At 41.9% G+C, this 26,804-nt stretch overlaps 1 protein-coding gene across 1 annotated transcript in view; it reads left to right on the forward strand.

Moving 5' to 3' along the window:
- Window positions 1-20,452: 20,452 nt before the first annotated feature.
- The window catches only part of Fhod3 (formin homology 2 domain containing 3), a 472,090-nt gene continuing 465,738 nt past the window's right edge, over window positions 20,453-26,804 (forward strand). The window contains 1 exon segment of the mRNA XM_047526634.1: window positions 20,453-20,783. Coding sequence (XP_047382590.1) covers window positions 20,619-20,783 — 165 coding nt within the window. The 5' untranslated portion in view covers window positions 20,453-20,618.

The raw sequence follows: 26,804 nt of genomic DNA on the forward strand, positions 1-26,804 counted from the left end.
ATCAAGTGGGTTTCATCCCAGGGATGCAAGGTTGGTTCAACATCAGTAAATCAATAAATGTAATTCACCATATCAATAGACTTAAAGTCAAGAATCACATGATTATTTCAATAGATGCAGAAAAAGCATTTGATAAAATACAGCATCCCTTCATGATCAAAACACTAGAAAAAATTGGGGTAGTGGGAACATTCCAAACATTGTAAAGGCCATCTATGTTAATCCCATGGCCAATATCATTCTAAATGGTGAAAAACTGAAAGCATTCCCCCTAAAAACTGGAACAAGGCAGGGATGCCCTCTTTCACCACTTCTATTCAACATCATCCTTGAGACTCTAGGCAGAGCAATTAGACAAACCAAAGAAATTAAAGGGATACAAATTGGAAAAGATGAACTCAAACTATCCCTGTTCGTTGATGACATGATTATATATTGAGAGGAACCTGGAAATTTCACCAGAAAACTTTTAGAACTCATAAGTGAATTCAGTAAAGTAGCAGGTTACAAGATCAATGCTCATAAATCCAATGCATTTTTATACATAAGTGATGAATCTTCAGAAAGAGAAATTAGGAAAACTACCCCATTCACAATAGCATCAAAAAAAAAATTAAAATACTTGGGAATCAATCTCACAAAAGAGGTGAAAGACCTCTACAATGAGAACTACAGAACACTAAAGAAAGAAATTAAAGAAAACCTTAGAAGATGGAAAGATCTCCCATGTTCTTGGATAGGCAGAATTAATATTGTCAAAATGGCCATACTACCTAAAGTGCTATACAGATTCAATGCAATTCCAATTAAAATCCCAATGATGTACCTTACAGAAATAGAACAAGCAATCATGAAATTCATCTGGAAGAATAAAAAACCCAGAATAGCTAAAGCAATCCTCAGTAGAAAGAGCAAAGCAGGGGGTATCGCAATACCAGATCTTCAACTCTATTGCAAAGCAATAGTAACAAAAATGGTATGGTATTGGTACCAAAATAGACAGGTAGATCAATGGTACAGAATAGAGGACATGGACACAAACCCAAATAAATACAATTTTCTCATACTAGACAAAGGTTCCAAAAATATGCAATGGAGAAAAGATAGCCTCCTCAACAAATGGTGCTGGGAAAACTGGAAAAACATATGTAATAGAATGAAACTAAACCCCTATCTCTCACCCTACACAAAACTCAACTCAGAATGGATCAGGGACCTTGGAATCAGACCAGAGACCTTGCATCTTATATAAGAAAAAGTAGGTCCAAACCTTCACCTTGTTGACTTAGGATCAGACTTCCTTAACAGGACTCCCATAGCACAAGAAATAAAAGCAAGAATCAACAACTGGGATAGATTCAAACTAAAAAGCTTTCTCTCAGCAAAGGAAACTCTCAGTAATGTGAAGAGAGAGCCTACAGAGTGGGAGAATATCTTTGCCACTCATACTTCAGCTAGAGCGCTAATTTCCAGAATCTATAAAGAACTCAAAAAACTCTACACCAAGAATACAAATAATCCAATCAACAAATGGGCTAAGGAAATGAACAGACACTTCACAGAAGAAGATGTACAAGCAATCAACAGATATATGAAAAAATGTTCAACATCTCTAGTAATAAGAGAAATGCAAATCAAAACTACCCTAAGATTTCATCTCAACCCAATTAGAATGGTGATTATCAAGAACACAAGCAACAATAGGTGTTGGCGAGGATGTGGGGAAAAAGGTACACTCATACATTGCTGGTGGGGTTGCAAATTAGTGCAACCACTCTGGAAAGCAGTATGGAGATTCCTCAGAAAGCTTGGAATGGAACCACCATTTGACCCAGCTATCTCACTCCTTGGCCTATACCCAAAGGACTTAAAATCAGCATACTACAGAGATGCAGCCACATCAATGTTCATAGCTGCTCAATTCACCATAGCCAGATTGTGGAACCAACCTAGATGCCCTTCAATTGATGAATGGATAAAGAAACTGTGGCATATATATACAATGGAATATTACTCCACAATAAAGCATGATAAAATTATGGCATTTGCAGGCAAATGGATGAAATTGGAGAATATCATGCTAAGTGAGATAAGCCAATCTCAAAAAACTAAAGGACGAATGATCTCGCTGATAAGCGGATGAGGACATATAATGGGGGTTGGGAGGGGTTAGCGTTAGGGTCAGGGTTAGGTTTAGGGTTAGGGATAAGGAGGGTGGTAAGAATGGAGGAAAGAAGGACTGTATAGAGGGAAAAGAGGGGTGGGAGGGGTGGAGGGGTGGGGGGAGGGAAAAAAATAATGAATCAAACATCATTGCCCTATGTAAATTTATGATTACACAAATGGTATGCCTTGAGTCCATGTACAAATAGAGAAACAACATGTATCCCATTTGTATACAAAAAAAAAAAAAAAAAAAGATTCTGCATTGACACATGCAGCTATGATGGAGTCCTGTTCAGAAAGCATGTTCTGTAAAAATGTGATCAATTGTGTCATCAACATATTTTGAGATCATCATGTTCTGCATTTTGCAGTCAATATTTTAGTGTGATGATTTCAGACATTTTAATGCAAACTCTTTTCTTTATAATACACTTAATTATCTACATATATCCCTGATAGAGCATTGATTTGTCTCCACCAATCTATAAACTTCAGGAAATCAGGACTCGTTCCTCTTTGGTTCAACACTGTTTTCTCAGTGTTGGCAGATGGTAGCTGCATGATAAAATGTGTTGACTGTCTGGCTTTGTTGAAAACTGGTTCTGTTTTAAAAATTAATCAATTGAGTCAGGTGTGGTGGTGCACAGCGGTAATCCCAGCAACTCAGGAGGCTGAGGCAGGAGGATCACAGGTTCAAAGCCAACCTCAGCAACTTAGGGAGGCCCTAATCAACTTAGTGAGATCCTATCTCAAAAAAAAAAAAAAAAAAAAAAAAAAAAAATTTGGACTGATGATGTGTCTCAGTGGTTAAGTGCCCCTGGGTTCAATCCCTGACACACACACACACACACACACACACACACACATACACACACAAATCAATCAGTTGAATTAATTCATTAATTAAATTTATATATTTCATTAATTGAAAATTAGACTGTTATAGCTTGGATATGGAAAGTCTCTCAAAGACCCATGTCTTGCTTTTTGGCATGGTGCTACTGTGAAGTGGTAGAAACTTTAAGAAGTGGGGCCAAGTTGGGGGTCTTTAGGTCATTGAGGGCAAGCCCTCAAAGATGATTGTGGAACCCCAGCCTCTTCCTCACTTTTTTTCTCACTGACCATGAGGTGAGCAGCTTTGTGCCACCATGCACTTTTGCTGTAATGTGCTGCCATGCCACAGGCCCAAAGTAACAGGGCAAACCATGGACTGAGACATTCAAAAGTTATAAGCCAAAATAAACCTTTTCTCTTTTTAAGTTTATTGTATCAGGTGTTTGTTATAGTAACAGAAAGCTGACTAATACATAGAGCCCCAAAGGAAGTTTCTGAAAGGAGGTGATGCTGGAACAACAGGAGGTGAAGGTACAAGTGAGAGAAATGGTGTCTGCACAAACTAACACACAACTGGGCTTTTGTGTGGAGAGAAGTACTGATGAAAAACCCAACTATTAAGAGTTGAAGATTAATGGGGGAAATTTATCCATGAAATATTAAAATTAAACTGAACAGGAATCAAGAACAAGAAAGTCATAAAAAACAAAAACAAGAAAGAGAAGAGTCACAGGAAATGCCGACACAGCAGATAAGGCACAAGTTGGAAAGTGTCCATGAGAGGAGATATCTCAGCAGAGGATGCCAAGGGATTTAACTGCAATGAGCATGCTAGGTGGATCTGATCAAGTCAAATTAGTGCAGGGGCCAGAGCCAGATTTTGTCTTTGCTTAACAAATTCTTTCTTCTGTACAAGATAATAGGAATTGGGGTAGGATAGGGTACTAGGAAAAAACAGGCATTTGGGAGGGCTCTTTGCATTTATGGTGTTCCTATTCAATTTATCTTAGGTAGTCTGTATGAATACTGAGAATTGTGTTCTTAGCTCCATTTTCTAGAGGAGAAGCTGAGGTTCAAACTAATTTGTACAAATCCACCTGATGATAAGAACAGAATGGTGCTCCTGACAACCTGAGCATGAAAAGGTGTAGTGCTTGTGTTTAAATTTTCCTTGCTGGTATATAGAAATAGGACCTATTTTCATGGGTCATCTCATATTTGTAATCTTTTGAAAACTTGTCAATTTAGTTTTTTAAAAAAGATGTCTTTTCTATATACATGTATGGTTATACTACTGGTGTGACTCGGTACCATGAACATCTTCCATTTGTGTACAATATGTCAAAATGCATTCTACTGTCATATATAATCAAATAGAACAAATTAAAAAATTTAAAAGAATTTAAAAAAGATGTCTTTAGAATTCATTCATGGAAAACATCTTACCTTGAATATGAATAGTTTTATTTTTTCCCTTTTCATCTCTATAATTTTTATTGCCTTTTGATTTATTGCCCCAGTTAGAATTTCCAAAACTGTATTGAATAAGTGTCTTAACAGTGGATATACTGTCAGATGTGGTAGTTCACACCTGTAATCCCAGTGGCTCAGGAGGCTGAGGCAGGAGGATTATGAGTTCAAAGCCAGCCTCTGCAACTTAGAGAGGCCCTAAGCAACTCAGTGAGATCCTCTCTCAAAACAAAATATTAAAAAAAATGACTGGGGGGATGTGACTCAGTGGTCCCCAATACCAAGAAAAAAAAAAGTGGTTATACTTGTCTTTTCCCAATTTGGGGATAAAGTATTCAATCTTTTGTTCACTGTACGATTTAGCTATAGAAATCTCATAGATCTGTTCTATCATGTTGAGAAAATGCCCTTCTGTTCCTAGGCTGCTGGAAATCTTTATTATGAAGAGATTTGAATTTTGTTAAAGTTCAGAAGGATTTAACTGCTTCATGATATGATCCCTCGCTTCTTCTCCTTCTTCTTATTATGGGGGGTTGCATTGATTGAGTTCCAAATATTGAAATAGCCTTGCTTTCCCAGGTAACCCTGTGGGTCCTGATGTATTATCTTTATATATATTTGTGGGTTTGCTTTGCTACTATTTTGTTGAGAATCTATGTTCATGAGGAATACTAGACTGCGATTTTCTTTCCTTGTATTGTGTGTCTGGTTGCTAAAATGTCTAACTACAAGGTGGATTTGTCTCTTTCTTTTCCTGCTCTGTTTTTGATTTATGTATTTTTGAAGCTGCATTTTTTGGATGCATTCAGACTCAAGCTTACTGTTCTCTCAATGAACTGCTTCTTTTATGAGCATATAAAGTCTTTTGTGCCTAATAATTTCTTTGCTCAGGAGTCCAATTTATGTAATGTTTATATAACTATCACGAGAATTATGGGCCCCCTCTCACTAATGAACATAAATTCTGAAATTCTTTAAAAAGTAGCAAACTTAGTCCAGGAGTATCTAAAGCACTTATACATATGACTCTGTAGGGTTTACTTCAAGTATACTGTGTTGTTTTTATTTTAGAAAATTAAGGAATAAGATATTTATAAAGCAAGTCTAATTGTCTCCATAAATGAAGAAAAAGTTTGATAAAATATCAGCACTTACAATCTAGTAATTTTTTAGTAAGTAGAAGAAATATATGGCAAACAACATTAACTGCTGTCAGAAGTAAGTAAAAATCCCTATGGCTCCTGGTGGCAGCGTGGGTGGCTTGAGCATGGTACCATGTCTGGCACAGTCTGCAGGGGTCTTCCTGTAGTAGCTATGCAGCCTCCATGGCTGGTTCTTGGTCTTCCGGGGGAACCTGTGAGGTACACAATGTTCTTTAATCCACTTGTTTTCTTTCTAATCTTGCACGTGTTAGTTTTATTGTTTCTAAAAAAGAATTATAATGAATACAAAACCAGGTATCTGATTGTACCTTAGTAAAATACCCCCCTAAACCCATTATTGGCTAAACAGAGGAGGAGGGATAGCAGATAGTAAGGGTTCAAATATTTCAAACTGGAGAGTAGATAACCTTTGTTAAACCCATATTTGATCAAACTGTTGCCTATTGTCTTTGGAGACACTGCCACCATGCCAACTAAATGATGTATTAGAGGAAACAATAGGAAAAAGAAAATCACAACATTGGGTTCCTTTTTGCAGCTTTCAGCAAAGTTCTGCAGAAGAGAGATAAACTTGGGCTAGAGAGAACCACATCAAGGCCATAGCCATCACACATAGATAAGAACTCTGAAATAATTAGGACTGGGCTTCCAGAAAACTTTGAATGTGTAGTACCATAAAAACCTAATGTAACTGAAGAACTCAATATTCTTGATAAAACATTGCCACAAAACTTTTAATATATAGAGTTGACCATAATAAAACCCCTCAATTTTCCCCAAGGAATTTGTATTAGCAAAAGCACCACCACCCTGGACTAAAAGGGACTGAAACTACTGGAAAGGTAGAAAATAACTTCTGACCACCAGCTTCCTATGGGAAGAAAGGACGACAAAGCTACTTAGCTGCTCAAAACTGTCTATTCTGCAGAACATAACTCTTCAGAAGTGGCCAAGGAAGGTTATGGAAAGGAGGAAACTTTTCAGAGGTTGGATCCCAGCTCACAGGGAACAATGAATTGATACAGAAATAACATGCTCATTGTGGGAAAAGTAGAACATAGAGATAAGCAAAAAGAGAAATAACCTCTCAAGCTGCCACCCTATCAGGGAAACCCTTGACCTTGAATGCTTTGTGGCTAGGATTCCAGGCATTTCCCTGTGCAAATGCTAACTCTTGTCCTTCATTTCATATTTTCTTCATGCTTGTTTCCCTCTGCTCTTTGCCTTGATGGAAAAGCCATGTGTAGTACCTGGTCTCTCCAGGATTCTTACAATAAGTTCAGTTCTGGGCTTTCTAGGCCACTGTTTGGGAGATATGAGCATGCTTTAATTATACCTTTGAAATCTTTTTTGGTTGCTGCTATTGGCTTCATGCATGTACCTGTCATCTCGTCCTGGCCTTCTCACTAGCTATGATCAACGAGTCTTAACAATCATTGTGCTGATCACCATGCTCCATGCTGGGGACAAAATACACATTTTATATGGTCCCTGTCCTGCAGGAGCTGAGCAAGCATCTATTGAAACAATCAAAAGTTGAGTAGAAATCACTAAAATTATTATTTATTACAACGTGGTTCTCACGAGGTCTTAAGACCACCTTTTCTTTTTTTTAAATTTATTTTTATTGTAAACAATGGGATACATCTTGTTTCTCTGTTTGTAGAGGCAAACCATTTGTGTAATCATACATTTACACAGGGTAATAGTTTTTGACTCATTGTTATTTTTTTCCCTCCCCCCCCCCCACCCCTCTTGTCCCTCTATACAGTTCCTCCTTCCTCCATTCTTGCCCCCTTCCCACCCCCTATTATGGGCCATCATCCGCTTATTAGCAAGATCATTCATCCTTTGGTTTTTTGAGATTGGCTTATCTCACTTAGCATGATATTATCCAATTTCATTCATTTGCCTGCAAATGCCATAATTTTATTCTTCTTTATGACTGAGTAATATTCCATTGTATATATATATATATATATATATATATATATATATATATATATATATACCACAGTTTCTTTATCCATTCATCAATTGAGGGGCATCTAGGTTGGTTCCACAATCTGGCTATGGTGAATTGAGCAGCTATGAACATTGATGTGGCTGTATCTCTGTAGTATGCTGATTTTAAGTCCTTTGGGTATAGACCAAGGAGTAGGATAGCTTATTACTAGAGATGTTGAACATTTTTTCATATATCTGTTGATTGCTTGTAGATCTTCTTCTGTGAAGTGTCTGCTCATTTCCTTAGCCCATTTGTTGATTGGGTTATTTGTATAAGACCACTTTTTCTATGACTTTCTTTGCTGTTTGGAAATTAGAGTAAAGCATTAAAAACACACTGTCCCGCCAGGTGCAGTAGAGCATGCCTGTAATCCCAGGGGCCCTGGAGGCTGAGGCAGGAGGATCCAGAGTTCAAAGCCAACATTAGCAATGGCGAGGCACTAAGCAACTCAGTGAGACCTTGTCTATTAAAAAACAAAAAACAAAAAACAAAATAGGGCTGAGGATGTGGTTCAGTGGTTGAGTGCCCCTGAGTTCAATCCCTGGTAACCCCTCAAAAAAACAAAATAAAGAAACAAAACCCCACAAAATCAACACACAACACCTCCCCCTCCAAATCCCCACACTGTCTCTTCCCTAATTTGAGAAAGAGCATATAAACCTGTTGAAACATGGTTTCTGCAAAGAAATCCCAAAGGAATAAAAATGTTTATGTTGAATTCATAGTAGTTGGATGTTTTTAATATGTTTTGCTTGTGGTTCAAATTAGCTGGTTCAAAATAAAGTTGCTTAATGATGTGAGTCATTAATTCATTCAGCAATGATTAATTCTGTGGAAGCCTGGTAGCATCCCACTCTGTTGTCATAAAATGTGGAAGAAAACAGATCATTTAGTGAGGTGGCAGAGTACTCTATTGGAATTGGAACTGTAGTAATTAAAATTACAGTTTACAATAGTAAACTGTAGTAATTAAATGTAGTAAGTTAAAAAGTATACATTTGTTATTGATACATAACAAATGTATACTTCTTTATACATTGAAATGTGGATGCTAATATACAAGAAGTGGGGAGGGAAGTATAGAAGTTCATTGGATTAGACACAGGGGAATGAAGGGAAGGGAGGGGGGATTGGAATAGGAAAGAGTAGAAAGAATCAGACATGAATTTCCTATGTTCATATATGAATACACATTCAGTGAAACTCCACATCATGTACAACCATAAGAATGGGATCCTAATTAGAATAAGTTATTCTCCATGTATGTATAATATGTCAAAATACATTCTACTGTCTTGCGTATCTAAAAAGAACAAAAATAAAAAAGGTACTTATTTCCTTAACAAAGCTTGTTGATAACTTCAATATTTGTGAATGAAACCTGCTAAGTGCTTCACATAACTTTAATTCTTGTAACCCTATGGGATAGGTATTATCCTTTACATTTTGCAAATAAGGAAACAGGCTTAGGTTAAATGACCCACTTAAGATCAGGGAACTTGCACCTAGCAGGGGGAGATTTGGGCCCAGGTCTGTCTCTTCACTGTTGTGCTAACCTGCTGCATCTTTATAAGCGTGGGCACTGTTCTAAGCACTACATGTGTAGATCATTTGATCTTCTTTAACAAGTGTATGAGCAATCTACTGCTGTCATCTCTATTTAGAGATGAGGAAACTGAGGTACAGAGAGGGTAAGTCACTTGTCCCTGGTTCCTGAGCTGGAGCGAGGCTGGGATTTGAATTGGAGCCTCTAACTCAGGTGTCTGTGCTATTTACCTCACTCATGAAAAGCTGCTATTGTTTAATGAGTGAATAAGTTGCTTTCCTTTTTACAAACATAAAAACATGATAAAAATAAGCGTTGGTAAGAGATTTGGTTCGGAGCTGCAGAGGCCACTGCACCTCCCATTGCACTGGATGGTGATTGTGAGAAAAGGAAAAGCCATGGTTCTTGTGTCAGGCAACTTGGTGGTTCATATAGGCCAGTGCAGGGCTGGGCATCCATCTTCAGTGCATGTCCGGGAGGCAGGGCTTGTGTTAGTCAGCTTTTTGTTTCTGTGGTCAAAATGCCTGATAAGAACAGTGTAGAGCAGGAAACATTTATTTCATGGTTATAGAGGTTCAGTCCATGGTTGTCCAGTTCCACTGCTTGAAAGTGAGGCAGAACATCATGGTGGAAGGGAATGGTGGAGGAAACCTACTTAGCTTGTGGCAGCTGGGAAGTGTGAGGGAAGGGGGCAAGGGGCTGGGGACAAGACAAATCTGTCTAGGATATGCCCTAGTGATCTCCTTCCTCCATCCGCCAACAGCGAGTCAATTCACTGATGAGGTCAGAGCCGCTATGATCCAATCACTCCCTAAAAGCCTCACCTCTGAACCATGGTGCATTGGGGACCATGCTTTCAACAAAAGATTTTGGGGGGCCATTCCAGATCCAAACTGTAAGAGTTTGGGGGAAGGATAAGAAATTCACACTATGATAGAGCAGTGCCATCTTTGGGGAGGCAGCAAACTGTCTAAGTGTTTTTGTATAGTTTCATCCATAAGTATCCTGGCCTCCAGTGTCCTTGGCAGAGGAGGAGATGAAGTGGTAATTTTGAAGCATGTCCCAAACTTTCTGCAGCAGTGAGGAAAGTTACGTACTGGAAAACTGGCTCCAGTGAATGGCATTTGCTCTTTGGTGACCTTGCCTTGATTAGAAGAAGACATGAGGACCAATCATGCCCCACATTTATCAACTTTCCTTTATCTAAAACAGAGATGGTGAGTTGCTGAGGAGGATCTATTTGCAGGGATCCACTGTTGGAACTGTACACTGACAGGCACCTGAAGAGGGTCCTGATACAAAGGTCCTCCCATGCACCCCAGTCTCAGTCAAAACTTTCACTGGGCACAGGGTATTCTGAGCACCCCAGATCACTGAGAAAGGCTGGGTCTCTTTCTTCCACAGGGGAGGGTTCCAGGTGCCCTTGGAAGCAGAAGGAAAGTTAGAATGTACCTGCAGCCTCTTGCAGTCTGTCCTTTTCCAATCTCCTCTTGTGCTGATGGTATTAACTTCTACATTTTTCACTGTGCAGATCCCCAAATTAATATCATGCAAATACTACCCTTTAGGAGTGAGTTACTAAGTCTCATCCGAAGAGTGAGGAAAACCACAGTACTTCCCTTATAAATTGTTTAAGTATTAAAGGAGACACTTTGTGTTTAGTAGTGTCTTAAAATCAGTAAGCTGGAGGAAGCCAGGTCTACCACCCAGTGGCAGCATCAGGTAAGTGCAGATTCGGTTTCTTGAGGAAGTTGAAAACTAGTTTAAACTGGATCAGCAAATCTCAACAAAATGATGGCACACATCATGGCATTGTGGATGCTGCCTGACTTCTTGAATGAACCAGAGCTGAGAAAATTTTCATGACTGAAATTGCAGTCCTTTAAAAATTAGTTCCTGAGTTATTTCTCAATCAGATTAATTTTCAACCTACTTTGCATCAATCACTCTTTTGGATTCTCCTATTTTTCTTAGATTTTTTTTTTTTTTTTTTTTTTTTTTTTTTTTTTTTGGTTAAAAACAGTTCTACTTTGGATTAGGTATTTTGCCAGGTCTGTCAGTTTCTTTCTTGCTTTTATGACCACACACACACACACACACACACACACACACAATATATATATATAGAGAGAGAGAGAATGGTTAGTATGTAGTGAGCTTATATCTAACACAGTGTAAGGTAGCATAACATAGATATATGCGACTCTTTGGCACTCTGCACAGGACATGATGATCCAGAGAAAGCTGGCTCAGTCTCTGGTTGCCACCCTTTCTCTTTCAACCCCTGAGCCATGAACCCCAGATGTGTAGAAACCCAAGCCCATATACCCAGAATTTGTCACTCTTTTGCAAACAGCTACCTTCTCAGGTTAGGGGTGCAGTGGGGTCTACCCTAAAAGGACGATTTGGAGAGGAGGCACATACAGGCCTTGGACACATGTTCAGAGCCATTTGGGTAAGAAATTACCCAACAGTGCCCAGAGGACAGTCTAGAGGGAGCAGCTTGGTTTAGAAATAACATGTTGGTCCTATTGACTCCTAGCCCTGCAGAGAGGGCCAGTGTGAGGCTCTCTTGAGGCATGGAGCCCAAGCCTCTTGCTCTGAGGTAGAGGCAATACTGGTAAGAGCTTTTATGGAGAAAGCAAACCACCCCAGAGAGGGGACATAAAGATACTCAAGGAGAAATATGTTTCCCTAGTGGCTGGGTCTGTAGTGAAGTTCATCAGGGGAAGTGCCTCAATATACTTGAGAGCTTCCAGTTAGCTTCTGGAGTAAAGAGTGTCATCCACAGAGCACAGGAACAGTGCAGTCAAAGAGAAAAAAACCAAAAGAAAATGTAATTAATAATACCAGGGAAATCCTGGAAATAAGATACTTTAGAAACAAAAACAAAGGAATAAGAAAGAACCTTTAAAAGTAAAAACTACAAATACAATAAAAGTTCAGTATAAGAGAAGGAAAAAACGCTTGAGGAAATCTTCCAGAAAGTAGAACAAAATAATCAGAGATTAGCAGGACAGGAAGTTAAGAAAATTAGAGAATTTTTTAGTGGTCCAACATGCAAAAAAATTAAGAGTTCTAGACAGAGTCAGCAGAGGTCTGGGTGTATAGCTCAGTGGTAGAACACTTGCTTAGCACACATGAGGCTCTTGGTTCAATCCCCAGTATGGGGGAGAAGGTAGCAAGCAGAGAACACTGTGGAGAGGACATTATCAAAGACATGATACAGGACGTTCCCACAATGAAGGACAGTCTCAAGATAAGAAAAAAGAAAATGCACTGATAACCCAGAAAAAGAGCACAGTCCAGCATACCTGATTACAAACTGTCAGTATATTGGAAATCACGAGAAGTTTCTAAAAGAAGAAAGGGAGGGAGGGGGAAGGAGAGGGAGAAGTGGGGAGGAGGATCCAGAGAGAGAGAGAGAGAGAGAGAGAGAGAGAGAGAGAGAGAGAGAGAGGGAGGTACAATTCTGAGGGAAAATCACTTTGGGCCTAGAATTATACATCATGTGTTAGATTGTTACAAAGTTGACTGCAACAGTTTCTCCTACTGGTGACTTTGCAACAATATGTTTTGCTCTCTTGTCATCAGGGAGTACAAAGTATCTTCCAGTTTCTTTAATCTCTGGTGGCCTTGGCTTACTTCACCAACCAACTGCTCTACTCCAAAGTAGCAAAAACACGGACAGAGTAAAATCTGAGCCCAGGACACAAAAAGTCCCACAACTTTTGCTATAGACCTCTGAGAATGCTACCTGAAGACCACAATTGCGCAGAGGCCAGGCCTAGCCTACTGGGTGAGAAGCTACCTAGAGGCAAGACGAGCAGTCCCAAGTGAAGTCTCCTAGACCAGTCAGTTGACAGTCAGCATATATAACCAGATTCAGAGGGAGGCTACTTTAGTCCGTCCAGTTCCAGTCAAGCTTTCAGGTGACTACAACTGCATGAGAGACGCTAGATGTGCCTTCTCAGATCGCTGACCCACAGAATTCAGAGCAAATAAAATGGTTACTTTAAACTAGCACATTTTGGAGGTGGTTTGTTTTGCAACAAAGCATAAACAAAATAGAAATTGGCCTTAACAAAACTTGAACTCAGTAACATGGATTTAGAATCAGGCATGGGGCAGAGGCTGGGAAAGTGGCAAGGAAGCTTCTGTTTGAATCTGTGTGCAGATGAAGCCTTTTAAGAGCAACTCCTCAGACACAACTCCTCTGAACCCTAGACGTTGATCTGAAAAGACAGGATGCGTGCCTCCTACATACCCAATATTCAATGGTGAGACTGGAGCAGAATAACTTCAATGTGGACTCCCATTTCCAAATGGAGAGACTGGAAGACACATAGCAATTATGAACTATGGCCAGGGTCATGTTGCCAGCTTGTATTCCAGGAGAGTAGGACCCAGTTCTGCTCCCAGGGATAGTCCCCAAGTCCTCTATTCTCCTGGCTCTTAGCATCATGCTGTGATAGAAGCTTCCTTTTCCTAAAGAATGGTACCATGCTGAATTCTTTTCATAACCTGCTTTTTACCCATTGCAAGTTGGAGTTCCAGAGGTCTCTTTTTTCTTTCCTGTTTTCCACATTTTTAAAAATAGGTGCATTATAGTTGTATATATTGATGGGATCTGTTGTTAACATGCTCTTAGGTGCACAAAATATAACAATACAATTTGACAAATATCACTCCCCAGAACTTCCCCCTTCCCTCCCCTCCTCTCATCCCTTGGTCCCTTTCCTCTACTGATCTCCCTTTGATTTCCAGGAGATTCTCCCCTATCTTTGTTTTCCTTTTGCCTCTATAGCTTCTGCATATGAGAGAAAGCATATAACCCTTAACTTTCTGAGTTTGACTTATTTTGCTTAACATCATGGCCTCTGATTTCATCTATTTTCCTGCAAATGCCATAATTTCATTTTTCTTTATGGTTGAATAAAACTCCATTATGTATATATACCAATGTCTATATACCATGTTGGTATAAGGTTAATAGATAATTATTATCTATTAAACCATTGATGGACATCTGGGTTGGTTCCATAGTTTGGCAATTGTGAATTGTGCTGCTATAAACATGGGTCTGCAGATAAGGAAACTGAGGCACAACAACAACATATATAAACATCACTCTTTCTTATTTAACAAGAGACTATTTAAGGCAATAAACTTTCTTCTAAGTATATCTTTGAATACAACCCAGAATTTTTTATGTGTAATATTGTAAATGTCATTACTTTATAAATATTTTTTAACTATTAAAAAAAAGTAAACATGGGTCTGCATTTATCACTGTAGTCAGATGACTTTAATTCTTCAGGGTAAATACTGAGAAGTGGTATAGCTGGGTCATGTGGTGGTTCCAAGCCTAGTCTTTTGAAGAGCAGAGTTCTCTTTTTATTTTGAACAATCTTAGTTCCTTTTGATTCAAGCTGGCAGTGCTTTTATCAGTACGACTATCTTAAAAACTTTGTAGATTTTCTATGAATCTTATTAAGGTTTATTTCATGTGCTGAACACTATTTTCAGAATTCTTTCTCCTTTGGCCTGTCAGGTTGCTATGGAAGATAACTCTTAAGGTCCTTAGAAGCCCCTTTGTCTAAATGAGAGGATCACCTAGGCACTGCCTTAAATCTCTCTGAGATTTAAACACAGGGTTTTATATAGATTTTAAAAATTGATCTTTATCAAGGTCATTTATTACTTTGGGTATCTTTTGCTATTTGGACAGACTGGGGCTGAGAAATTGTTTTATTTTACTACCTAGGAAGTCTTTGTCACTTTATAATTCCTGTAAATTCTGCTTCCAGACAGAATTCTTTATAATATACAGCTAGAAGAAGGCAACAAATACTTCCAACATTCTGCTTGGAGATCTCCTTGGTCAACTCTCTAAATTCATTACATTCCTTTCAAATCCTCCACGTTATTATAGGTGATTACCTTGCCAATTGTTTCATTGGTATATAACACAGTAACCATTTTCCCACTAGTCAGTGGTGATTTTCTTACTACTTTTCCTAGGTTAGACCTGGCATCTTGGCATGATAGTCTCTGGACAGCATTTCAAGAAGGTGAGAGAAGATTCTGCAAGGTCTCTTGAGACCTAGCTTCAGAAGTCACACAATGTCACTTCCACCATATTCTTTTGGTCATTGTAAATCACAAAGCCAGGTCTATTCAAGGAATGAGGGAATAGGCACTACCTTTTAATGGTAGAAGTGGCAAAGTCATATTGCAAAATAGTGGGAATATAAGGGGTGTGAGGACTTTTTTTTGTTGTTGTTGTTGCCATCTTTGCCACCAAAACTACCATACCAGGGCAAGTACAAGGACAATGAATAAAGGTGCTCTGGGGCATAATAGTTCCCAAAGACTTATCATTTTCAGGAAGGTGTATACTTATGGTGCTTCTATGTAAAAGAGCACCAAAGGGAATCAGCAGCATAGGTCTGAGAGAGCCACGTGGTCCAAGTTGGAACAAGAGAATAAAAGATTCAAAGAGCTGTTTTCAAGAAGCTTGCATTAGGGAAAAATAAGGAATCAAGAGGTTGTTTGACAATATTGACAGAGGCATTTTCTTTATTTTCCATATTTTAATCTTTCTTTCTTTCTTTCTTTCTTTTTTTGGGGTGCTGGGGATCGAACCCAGGGCCTTGTGCTTACATATTTATTTTTTTGAGGTGCTGGGGATCAAACCCAGGGCCTTGTGCTTGCAAGGCAAGCACTCTACTGACTGAGCTATCTCCCCAGCACTCCATATTTTTATTGGTGCATTATAATTATACATAATAGTGGGATTCATTGTTATGTATCTGTACATGCACATGCCATATCAACATGATTTGGTCAAACAGAGACATTTTCTGAGTTCTTGGAAGGATATGAGAAGAGTTAGCCAGTTGTTCAAGAAAACACAATCAAATAAAAATTGAGTTGTGTGTGGTGATGCATGCTTGAAATATTAGTGACTTGGGACACTGAGGCAGGAGTATTGCAAGTTTGAAGTCAGCCTGGACAACTTAGTGAGACCCTGTCTCAAAATAAAAAATAAAAAGGACTGGGGATATGGCTCAGTGGTAGAGTGCCCCTGGGTTCAATTCCCACTATGGGGTCAGGGAGGAAACATTAACTTCAGAAAACACAGAAAGTTGTTCAAAAAAGGGCACATAGTATGTTTACTACTCAGCACAAATGTGAACAGTATTAGTGTAGTCATAATTTTAAAAATTACTGAATAAGGATTTAGGAAAAATGTGACAAAACTATATTGGGAGGATGGAGAAAGAAAAGTAGATTATAAAGAAGCTAAAATATTCATGAAGAAAGTATGAATTATATAAAATAGAAAGTTGATGCATTACATAAATTGGGTAGATCAAAATACAACAGGGTGCTCACATTATTTAGAAATGAGTGCCTCTGGAAAGTGGAGTACCAGGTAGGAGGTTATAAAGCAGGAGGCTGATTTTGTTTTAACTTCTTTTATTGCTCCTGACCTTTAAAACTAAGATAAAGCATTATATTACAAAAAATATTTAAAAAGTAGTCTCAGAAAAAGACAGTGACTGCTAATCAGAGAAAGAAATTATCACCAACAGAAGCTTCAAGGAAGTTGTCAGGGCAAAACTCCTTAAAACAATCAATGATGGCCTTATTATTTATTTATTTATTTATTTTTCATTTTTAATTGTTCTATTTAGTTATACATGACAGCAGAATGCATTTGGATTCATTGGACACAAATGGAGTACAATTTTTCATTTCTCTGGTTGTACACCATAGTCACACCATTTGTGTAATCATACATGTATGTAGGGTAATGATGTTTCTCATTCTACCATCTTTCCTTTCCCCTGCCCCCACCTCCTCATTTCTCTCTATACAATCCAAAGTTCATCCATTCTTCTCTTACCCCTCACCCCCTGTTATATATCAGCATCCTCTTATAAACATTTGGAATGATGGTCTTATTATTTAAAATGTTGAAGATTTCATCTTAGGTGGTCATCACTGAAGTTGTTAAGATTAAAATTAATACAAAGTCAAATCCTGAAAGTATTATAGATTAATGGGCAGGCATATGGTAAGCACATATTTACAATGCAACATGGGAAGTGCTACAGTTGGGGCATATTTAAAGTTATTTGAGATTACAGAGGAAAGGGAGACAATCCTTGTTTCAGGTGGAGTTGGAGATAGTTCTCCAGAGTTGATGTCAGAAATGAGTGTTGAAGGAAGGTGAGTTCACCTGATCCCTAGACAGTGAGAGCATTCTAGGTAGACAAGCTCACCATGAATAAGCTCAGCATGTTTTGCAAAGGGTGATGCATTTAGTGTGATTTGAAAGCAAGAGTGTTAAGTGGAGGAAAGACCAAGAGATGAGCCTGGAGTGGTAGACAGAGGCAGGACTTAGAGGCCCTTCTGAGTCATGTCAAAGGGTTTGGCATGTAAGAACTTTAAGGTGTGGCAAATCAAATACATGTCTTAGAATGATGGCTAGCTCTGGTGTATTCAGTGGAAGATGGCATGCAGGATGTAAGACTGGGGGAAAGGAGATGCTTCAGAAGACAGGCGTAGGAAATATCCAGTCATTCACCAGAAATTTATTGTATGACTTCTCTTTGTTAGGCACAGACCTAAAAGTAGCATGGTCCCTGCCCAGAGGAGTTTTCCACTTGTTGGTGGCACAGAGAGTAAATTAACAGCAACCATTACTGCAATGCCCAACACTCCCAGGGCCTGGAGAGAATTGGAATCAGTGCACAGGCAGGTAAAGCAGCAGATTACAACCTTGCAGAGGAAGAACTAGATGGGCAGCTGGGTTGACGTGTCAGATTGAGGGTGTCATTTAGTGTGGTGCGATAACCAGGGTGGGGATATTGAGTTGCCTAGTGAAAATTGAGGCTTAGAAGTGAGATGAATGGGCTTCTCCATGAGTATAGAATTATATGTCATATACATACAGGTTGAGGAGTATAGAAGCCAGTGAAGTCCAGGGGGAAATGTGAAGAGGGCCTAGAGCAGCACAGAGCCAAGGACTCCAGAGGGAGAAGGAGAACCCAAAGTGGGTAGATCACTGAGGCTGAAGAAAAGAGTTTGGGAAGAGAATGGGCCATGGCAACAAGTGCTGCCAAGAAAGGGGTAAGCAGGATTGAAGTCCTGCTCCTGGATGAGGCAAGTAGGCTGGTACTGGTGATCTTAGAATTTTAGAGAGAGTTTGCCCTCTGGGTGCCATAGATTGGGCAGAAGTGGTGATGAGGATGCTGAGAAGTGAATGTCTTTCTCTTTTGAAAGCTGGTTAGGAAGTGAGGGAGAGATAAGCCAAGAAGCTTAGAATGAAAGTCAGGTTTCATAAAGATACAGTTTTAAGGTGGAAAATTCTTGAGTTTTCTCATCAGGCCTGGCTACTTTGTGGGTCCCACAAAATGAAAATGAAGGGCCTATTGCTAAAACTTTCTTAAGAATTTCAAGACACCAATGGCAGAGCTCTTTTAAGAGCAGGGTCCTGTGTGGTTGCACAGGTTGCACATCAGAAATCCAGTCCTGGTTCTCAGGGGGAAGGAGCCCAGGCAGAAAGGGGATGTAACTATGTCAGGGCGTGATTCAAATGGGAGAGGGGAATCTAGAGTCTAGGTGGAGGCAGACCCTTGAGCAGAAGAAAATTATCTGGCCATCTCCTGAGATGGGCCAGATGGAGGGTGGTCAGGAGTGGGTACTGGAAGTTCGTGTTTGCTAAGCTTCATTAGCACATGCTGGAGAGAATGATTTCTTACAGAAAAATCCACGGGTGGAGGAAAGCAGCAGAGGTTTGCAGAAGTTTGCAGCAGCGTGAGGGGAGGGGGAATTTAGGGTGATAATGGATCACAAAACCACCCTTGGCAGGTAGGGCAGGAGCAAGCCAGGGACCTAAAGGACAAGAGGGGCTGAGGGAAGGATGTGCAAGGAGACATGAAATAATGGACTGGGATCCAAGTTGGCACAAACTCGAGAAATAGGTGACCAAAAGGGCTGGGCTGCTCTTAAAGGGAGGAAGGAGGTAGACGACAAAAGTGGGAGCCTAGGAAACCGGTGTTAAAGGTGTTGAGTTTATGGGTTTATTTATTCTGTTCATGAGAAGATGGAGAGGTTGGGATAGGGCCTGCCTAGAGGACTCAAAGTGTTCAGGGGCAAAAGTACTGAGAATCGGAAGCTCAGCTGGAAGAGGCATGAGTATCATGGGATGACTATTATTATAAGACCAGGCTTAAGTGTGCATATATGGTGAGGCAAGAGTCCTCGCAGGGGGAAAGGTTAAAGAGTGAGGCTTCTAAGTATGGGACAAGCGTTTCTTAGAAAGCTGTTTCATAAAGACGAAGGCGTTAATAGTGGTTGGGTGTCGGGGCGACCTATAAGAGAGACGAAGAACCCCGAATTTAGCTGTAGCCTGGGAATGGAGAGAGCTGTTAATTCTCATTGGAAACAAAGGGGGTCGCCCACGAGCAGCAAGGAGAGCAGAGCAAGGCAGCGCCTCCTTGCTGGAGGAGGTTTCCCTCTAAGTCCCTAGATTGCCAGGGGATCCCGGGTTCTCCGCGGCACTCCGCAATCCGGAGACCTCACCGGAAGCGCACGCCTTTCCCGGGCTCCAGAAGTCCCAGTTAAGGCTTTCGGAGACTTAACTGGAGGGATGCAGTGTTGATGCAGAGGTTCAAACAGCGTACCCCGGCCAGGCCCGGAGCCTAGTCACCAGTCCTCCAGCTCTCTCCTCGGTTGCCCTTAAGCTTGTCTCTGCGAAGAGCTGCCTGGGCTCCCCGGCTCCTCCCTCCCCTTCTAGGATTCCTTCTCCCCAAGGGAAACCTCCCGGAAGCCTCGTCTGGGCTCCCGGTGCTAGCAACCGGTTCCCTTGGTGCCCAGCTAGGCTTTTCCGAATCCAGGCAGCAAGAGCCCAGACACCGTCACTTTCATATCTTAAGGGTAGAGCCCTCCTCCAGGTGGGGAAAAAGCCGGAGGGCGGCCCTCTCCCCAGCCCTGTTCGCAGGCATCCAAAGGGCTGCAGCTGGGGTCGAAACTGCGGCGCCACGTGCATACAAGCCTGTCCGCGGTGCGTTCCGGCCTGCTTGGCGCAGGGCTGCGGATTCCCAGAGAATCATTCTCTCTTTACTAGTCGGAGCAGCGGGTTGGGTAGGTCTGGGCTGTCGGGTCCCGAGCAGGGTGCAGCGGGGAACGCAGGAGGGGAGGAGTCGGAGCGAGAGGGGAAGGAGGGGGCGCGCCGGCCCCGCCCCCGCCCCGCCCCCCGCGGCCGGAGCCCGGGCTGCAGCCGGGCGCGCCGGAGCCTGCGAGCCCGCGAGCCAGCGATCGGCGGCTGCGGCCTCCCCTACGCCGAACGACCGGGTGTCTCGGCCCGCGGCCCCGCTGACCCCGGGGCCCGTGTTCCCCGCGGCAGGGATGCATCATGGCCACGCTGGCTTGCCGGGTGCAGTTCTTGGACGACACGGACCCTTTCAACAGCACCAACTTCCCGGAGCCCAGCCGGCCGCCGCTGTTCACGTTCCGCGAGGACCTCGCGCTCGGCACCCAGCTGGCCGGGGTCCATCGGCTTCTGCGGGCGCCGCACAAGGTACGAACCGGTGGCGCGAGCCGGGCCCCCTGGACGCAGCCCCTGCTGAGGTGGGCGCGGGGGTGTGGGCGCCGCAGGCCGGCTTGGCGGGGCGCGGCCCCCGGGGACAAGCGCCCTAGGGCAGATCCCTCTCCTCTTTAAGCAGAGGGGCTCTGGGTACCCGCGGGCTGGCATGGAACCCTCCTGGGTGCGCGGGAAGGACAGCCTCACGCTCCGGCTCAGAGCTGGGGGCCGGTGCGGTAGAGCAGGTGCGGTGACGGCCGGAGGCGGGATGGAGAAGATTCCTGGTTGCCGGGCCGTTAGCTCCGCGGGGTGGGCGGGGTGGGGTTCGGACGCCTGCGTTCGGCCCTGCTAACTCGGAGGGTGCCGGCCCTGCTAACTCAGAGGGTGCTGAAGAAGGCGCGGAAAGAACCCAGGTCCCCAGGGGAGAGCCTTGAGCGACGCCCGAGACAAAACCTCTCTTGGGCCTCTGGGGAGCTGCGGGCGGCCTCGCGACCCTCACGACAAAGCATGCTTCCTGGGGACACCTCCCTTCCTCGCCTCGGGGGGCATCGCTGAGGACGCCCACTGCGCACTGCGGTAGCGCTCACAGTATCCCCTTTTTCTTCTGAGAAGCAGGTGGCCTTGGAAACCTTGGAGGAGCGGTCTCTGTGGGAGGAGGGGTGGGGGTGCGGTGTGGGGGGCGGCGCGCGTACAAAGCCTTAGCTTCCGAGCCCCAAATGAGTGTCCCCTGGGAAGAATGGCTCCTCAGTCCACCCGTTAGAGAGTTTTCTTTCATTCTTCTTCTTCTTTTAAAAACTCTTTGAAGGAAGACAGCGTCTTGTGAAGTGATTGTTGTAAAAGAGCAGGGTATTGAAAGCTAATCATTTAGTTACCCAGAGAAACCCTCCCACTTAAATAGATTGACTGCACCTTGAAGAATTACCACCTCGTTATATTTTCTGCTTAAGGTTCATGCCAAAGCTTGGAGATGATTTATTCCTTGAAGATCAACATTGACAAATATGTGGCAAGATAACCCTTGATGCCAAGAAGAACAAAATTGATTTTGAAAAATTCTTCATATTTTCTATATGATGTTCACCTGCTTTGGAAGTAGAAGAGGAGGTTGTGTCTGGAAATCGATGGACTTTGACAGTGATGTTTACCCCTTCTATTAGTATATCAGTGCTCCACCTACCCGACTAATAACTCCTTTTCAGGAATGAGAACTGGGGCCGTTCCATCTCGTTCTCTTATTGGTGCAGATCGGTTATAGTTACTATACATGAAAACCTTTCTGGCCATAAAAACACAGTGGATTGGGAGACAGAGGGACAGAATGTTGTATTATGGGTTCAGCTTATCAGAATCGCTTTGGTAAATTCTTTGTTTCTTCTCAATCAGTGGATTCAGTTAAAAGTTTTCAGAATTTCTTCTACATCATGATTATTCCATTCATTATGGTCTCTGATTACAGTGATCTTTTGTTGAAACCACAGAAGACTCATAATTGTGGCCCTGTGACCTTGAAGTGGTTTCCTTGGATTTCATACCCTATATACATGGGTTGACCTTTCAAGCTGCAAGCTGAAGTATATTTTTATGTTTCCATGGAAGAGCCCCACAGTCCTGATCCAGTGTTCTTGGCATAGTAGGAGGAAATCCTGGTGCTCCCCCTCCTCCCCACCCCCCTCTAGAAGCCACAGGATAACAGTTGCACTGGCTCACAGAATTTTCTAAGGTGTCCTTTGTAGGACAAACAGAAGGGGAAAATAGCCTACAGAGACCCTTAACTCTTGTCCTGAGGACCAACCAGTTTCAGTCTCAGAATCTTTTGAGCAAAAACTCCTGGAGCATATTCATATGACTGGCATTGTTTTCCCATTCAAAAGCTAGTGGCTGATTCCATTAACCAGAGTTTTATGAAGCAGAATTTAGGGCATTTATGTACCTAAGTGCACATTCTTATCTTTAAGATGGTGGTTAATTTCCAACTTTTTTTTTTTTTTGTCTGAGAATTTAACCCAGAGGCATTTTTAACACTGAGCTACATCTACAGCCCTTTTTGTTTTAGTTTTTAGGCACCAGGGATTGAACCCAGAGGTGCTTAGTGCTTAACCACTGAGCTACATCCCCAGCCCTTTTCATTTTTTATTTTGAGACAGGGTCTCACTATGTTGCTGAGACTGGCTTTGCATTTTTGATCCTCTTGTCTCAGCCTCCCGAGTTGCTGGGATATAGGCGTGCGCCACCTTGCCTGGCTCCAGCAGAAATCTTAAAATTTTGTATCCACCTATGATACAAAAAGCTAGTGAGTTTTAAGCACTTGTCATGCAGTGTGTACTCCACTGGGGCTCTCAATGCACGATCTCATTTAATACGCAGCTCCATGAAGTAGAGGCTTTTGTTTTCCTTACTTTAGAGATGAAGAAACTCAAATAACCTAGTTTCTCTGCTAAGAGTAGGGGGCTAAAGATTCTAACCAGGTAAGCCTGTGTGACTTAAGACCTCAGTGCTACTCTGGTCCCAGGACCAGCTGTGTGACCGTAGGCAGAAACTGTACCTCCTGATCCATTACCTTGGGCTGTTCACCCAATTCCGTTTATGTGCCAGGCACCTTTTGGCCTGGGGGCAAGAGAATGTTATAAGCGTGAGTAAGAGCTTGCAGAATTCCTGTTCTGGTAGAGTTCATAGTCAGAGGTGGGAACTTCTGTTACCAGCATTGCTGTGAAATAGCTTATGGTGAGAGTAAGCTTGCTGTCACTCCAGGCCCCTGCCACCAGTAAGCTCTCTGGGGTTACAGAGAACACTTCTCCCAGATTGACTTTGACTTTGGCAAGATGGGGAGTTGCTTGGGAGGAGGGCACTCTGGGTGGTGGAAAGGGGAGAGAAGCATGAGTTTGGAACTTGCATGTACTCCCAGTGTTCTAGCTGTCCTGCATGTTCAAGTCTCTGGGGAAGTAACTTATGATTGAAGTAGAGCTCCCCAACCCCCACAGGAAAGTGTATAGTGTGTGACTGGATGAGTTTTCATACACGTAGGTAACCAGCCTGGAAAAAACCACCCCAGAGGATGCTAATTTTTTTTTTTTTTTTTTTTTTTTTTTTTGTTTTTTTTGGTGGTGCTGGGGATTAAACCCAGGGCCTTATGCCTGCGAGGCAAGCACTCTACCAACTGAGCCATATCCCCAGCCCATGGATGCTAATTTTTAAAGCTGGTATAGGGATTCTCCTGTCCTGGGAGCCTTTGAACTGGATAACCTCTAAGGTCTTTCTGGCTGAAACTTGAGCCTGGACATCTAAACTAATGATCTATTAATTTTTCTCATGTCTGCTGACTCCATTAGAAGTTATCCATTTAACAAAACTATTGTCTTGGACAAAACCAATATATTGTACTTATTATGCTTTATCCCTCCCCCACCTCACTGCCCCGCAAGCTGACAGAGCAGGGGAAACAGACTGAACCCAACTACCCAAAGAACAAAAAACCCCTACCAGCTTTTCATAGTAGTTCCAGGCAAGATGATTAAATAAATCATTAGTTTGGTAATAAAAATGGTCAAAACAGGGGAGATGTTCATTTTGGTGGTTATGTTTTGGCTGTAGTTAGTGAAGCCTTTTGTTTTTGTCTTCAAAGGATGTATAATTAGGTGTTTATTTCTGGCTTAATGGTTTTAAATAAAAGTTGTAATTATGGGACTTGTAATTTAAAAACATTGCAGTAGAATTAATCTCATAATGGGCATTTTAAAGCATAAAATGTGTTTTGAATTGACTGATACTAAAGGAATTTAAGGATCCAAGGATTATCTTTTTTCCTCTTTGATGGACAAAGCTGGAATTGTAGAATTTTTTTTTTCTTTTTTTTTTTTTTATGAAGAAAGTGATGACTAGCATCCATGTCAAAATGGTAATTGTGACTTAGTAATTTTTAAAAATGATTTTGTGATTTAATTCAGAAAATGTTTCATTGCCTGCCGTGGGTTGGAGAGAGTAGTTTCAATAGCTACAGTGTCCTAGGCATTTGTCTGAGTCAGAGACTGATGTAGACATGTGTTAACTTACCAACCCCATAACCACCCATGGGACAGTTGTGGGTGATGTTGCATATTGTAACAGGAGAGACCAAGACTGGAAGTCACTTGGTCACACAGTTTGAAGTTCCAGAGTTGGCTTATGACATTAGAGCTAAGCTCTTAAATGACTCCACTTTTGTGTCTTAAATGTTCTCCTTCCAGGCAACTGTCCCCATTCTAGCATGCATCCTCTCATTGGATAAGCCTTGAATGTCTCCCAATTATTCCTTTCTCACTATCTTTGTCTTGGTGGTTGTCTTGCTGCCTCAGCTATCCCATCTGTGAAATAACCCTTGCAGTGAGGATTAGATCTTTCTGCTATATGAAGTGTGGGTTGAGCATCATCTAGGACTTTATTAGAACTGCATACATTCCGACCTTCCTTGACCAGCTGAATCAGAATATGCATTTTACCAAGATGCTTTGGTGATACCTGTGTACACTATAGTCCGAGCAGCACCCATTACAGGTGATGTACGTAAGTGCAGGGTTTCTCACTCCTTTTTACATTTGCAGATAGCTTCCTTGAAGGCAAAAACCCAGATGCCCAGTTCTCCATGTTGCCTCTAGAAGCTAAGTAGTGCTAAGAAGGGTGTGCACTAAGTTGATTGATTGGTGTTAGTTTTAGAACACAAATCCACTGGTATTATTGCACTAATGAATTTCCACCTTAATCCTCTTAAGGGACACATCTGTTTGCTACATTACATTAAGATTTTTAAAAGATGAGATCATTAGTAAACTTGGCAAGTGTGTTGTGTCATAGCATCTTAGGACAGTGCTGTTTAAGAATGTTGTATGAATTGCTAAGAGTATCTTGGTATAAGTAGAGTTGAATTTGATTCCACTGTAATTAGCTCAGTTGGTTGGAGCCTTGCTATTGAGATCAGGATCATGGGATTGAACCCTTTATGGGTCAGTTGGCTTTGTTTCATGCATGGCCACAGATCTTGTCGGTAACCCAGTCAGACACCCAGCAGGTGCTGTCATGGCTCCTTGCAAGGATCTGGGTTGGAATGGACTAGTAGCAATCTTTGTGGGGGTTGGGGACATGATTTAATGAACTTGTTCTGGGGACTGCATTGTAGGCCCTCCTATGAAATTTCATCTATCCCCATAACAATTCTAGCAGGCAGACAGAAGAGAAATTCTCAGTTAACAGATGAGGAAACTGAGGCACAGCTAGATTAAGCAGGTTGTCTAAGGTCACACTGCTTTAAGTGAAAGAGCTGGGTCAAGTCTTTTTTTTACTCCAAAGCCTGTAACCAACTGTGTCCCATTATTAGAAAATCAGCAGAGCACATGCTCTCTGTGAGGGTGGGGGTGGAGTGAGGGTGGCTGCCTGTCACAGGGCTGTGATTTAAATGGCTCTGCTCTGGTGAGTCCTTCCAGGGTTGAAGCTCTGTGTGTCTGGGCTTTTTGCCTTAGGAATACAACCTGAGTCCCTCTGGAAAACCAACAGTACTGTTTTTGCCCTCCCTTGCCAGACTCTGAAGTGTTAGTTCTTACTGGTAGCAGCTTTAAAACTGATTAACATGCTGAGGCCAACCCAGGAACACCCCTCCCCCACCCTCCTTTCTTCTCTATGGTTTCTTTCTAATGATGAAACTTCTGAACACTTAGGAACTTTTCTTTCTTAAGACAGAGGACAGTCATGACTCCTGGCAACCTCCATACCTCATCTTGAGGTCTACTCCTGTTGCCTGTGGCTGACTTGGCAAGGTCCCCCATTGAAAACTGCCTTTCTAATCAGCATAGCTGGGTCCACCTCTGCAGGTCATTTGCAGAGTCTCTGTTTGTCAGCATTTTCTCTTTTATAGAGACATTTGGACTTTTCTGGGGTTGGAAAGAGAGGGAGGTGGGGGAATGTTTCTGGGGCTTTTTCTGAACTGAAGAAGAAAGAATAGGGACAAGCAAGTCATAGAGGATATTAAGCCTCATCATAGGGATGCAATCAGCA

The sequence above is a fragment of the Sciurus carolinensis genome, chromosome 15 (assembly GCF_902686445.1).
Source record: "Sciurus carolinensis chromosome 15, mSciCar1.2, whole genome shotgun sequence".
Taxonomy (NCBI): Eukaryota; Metazoa; Chordata; class Mammalia; order Rodentia; family Sciuridae; genus Sciurus; species Sciurus carolinensis.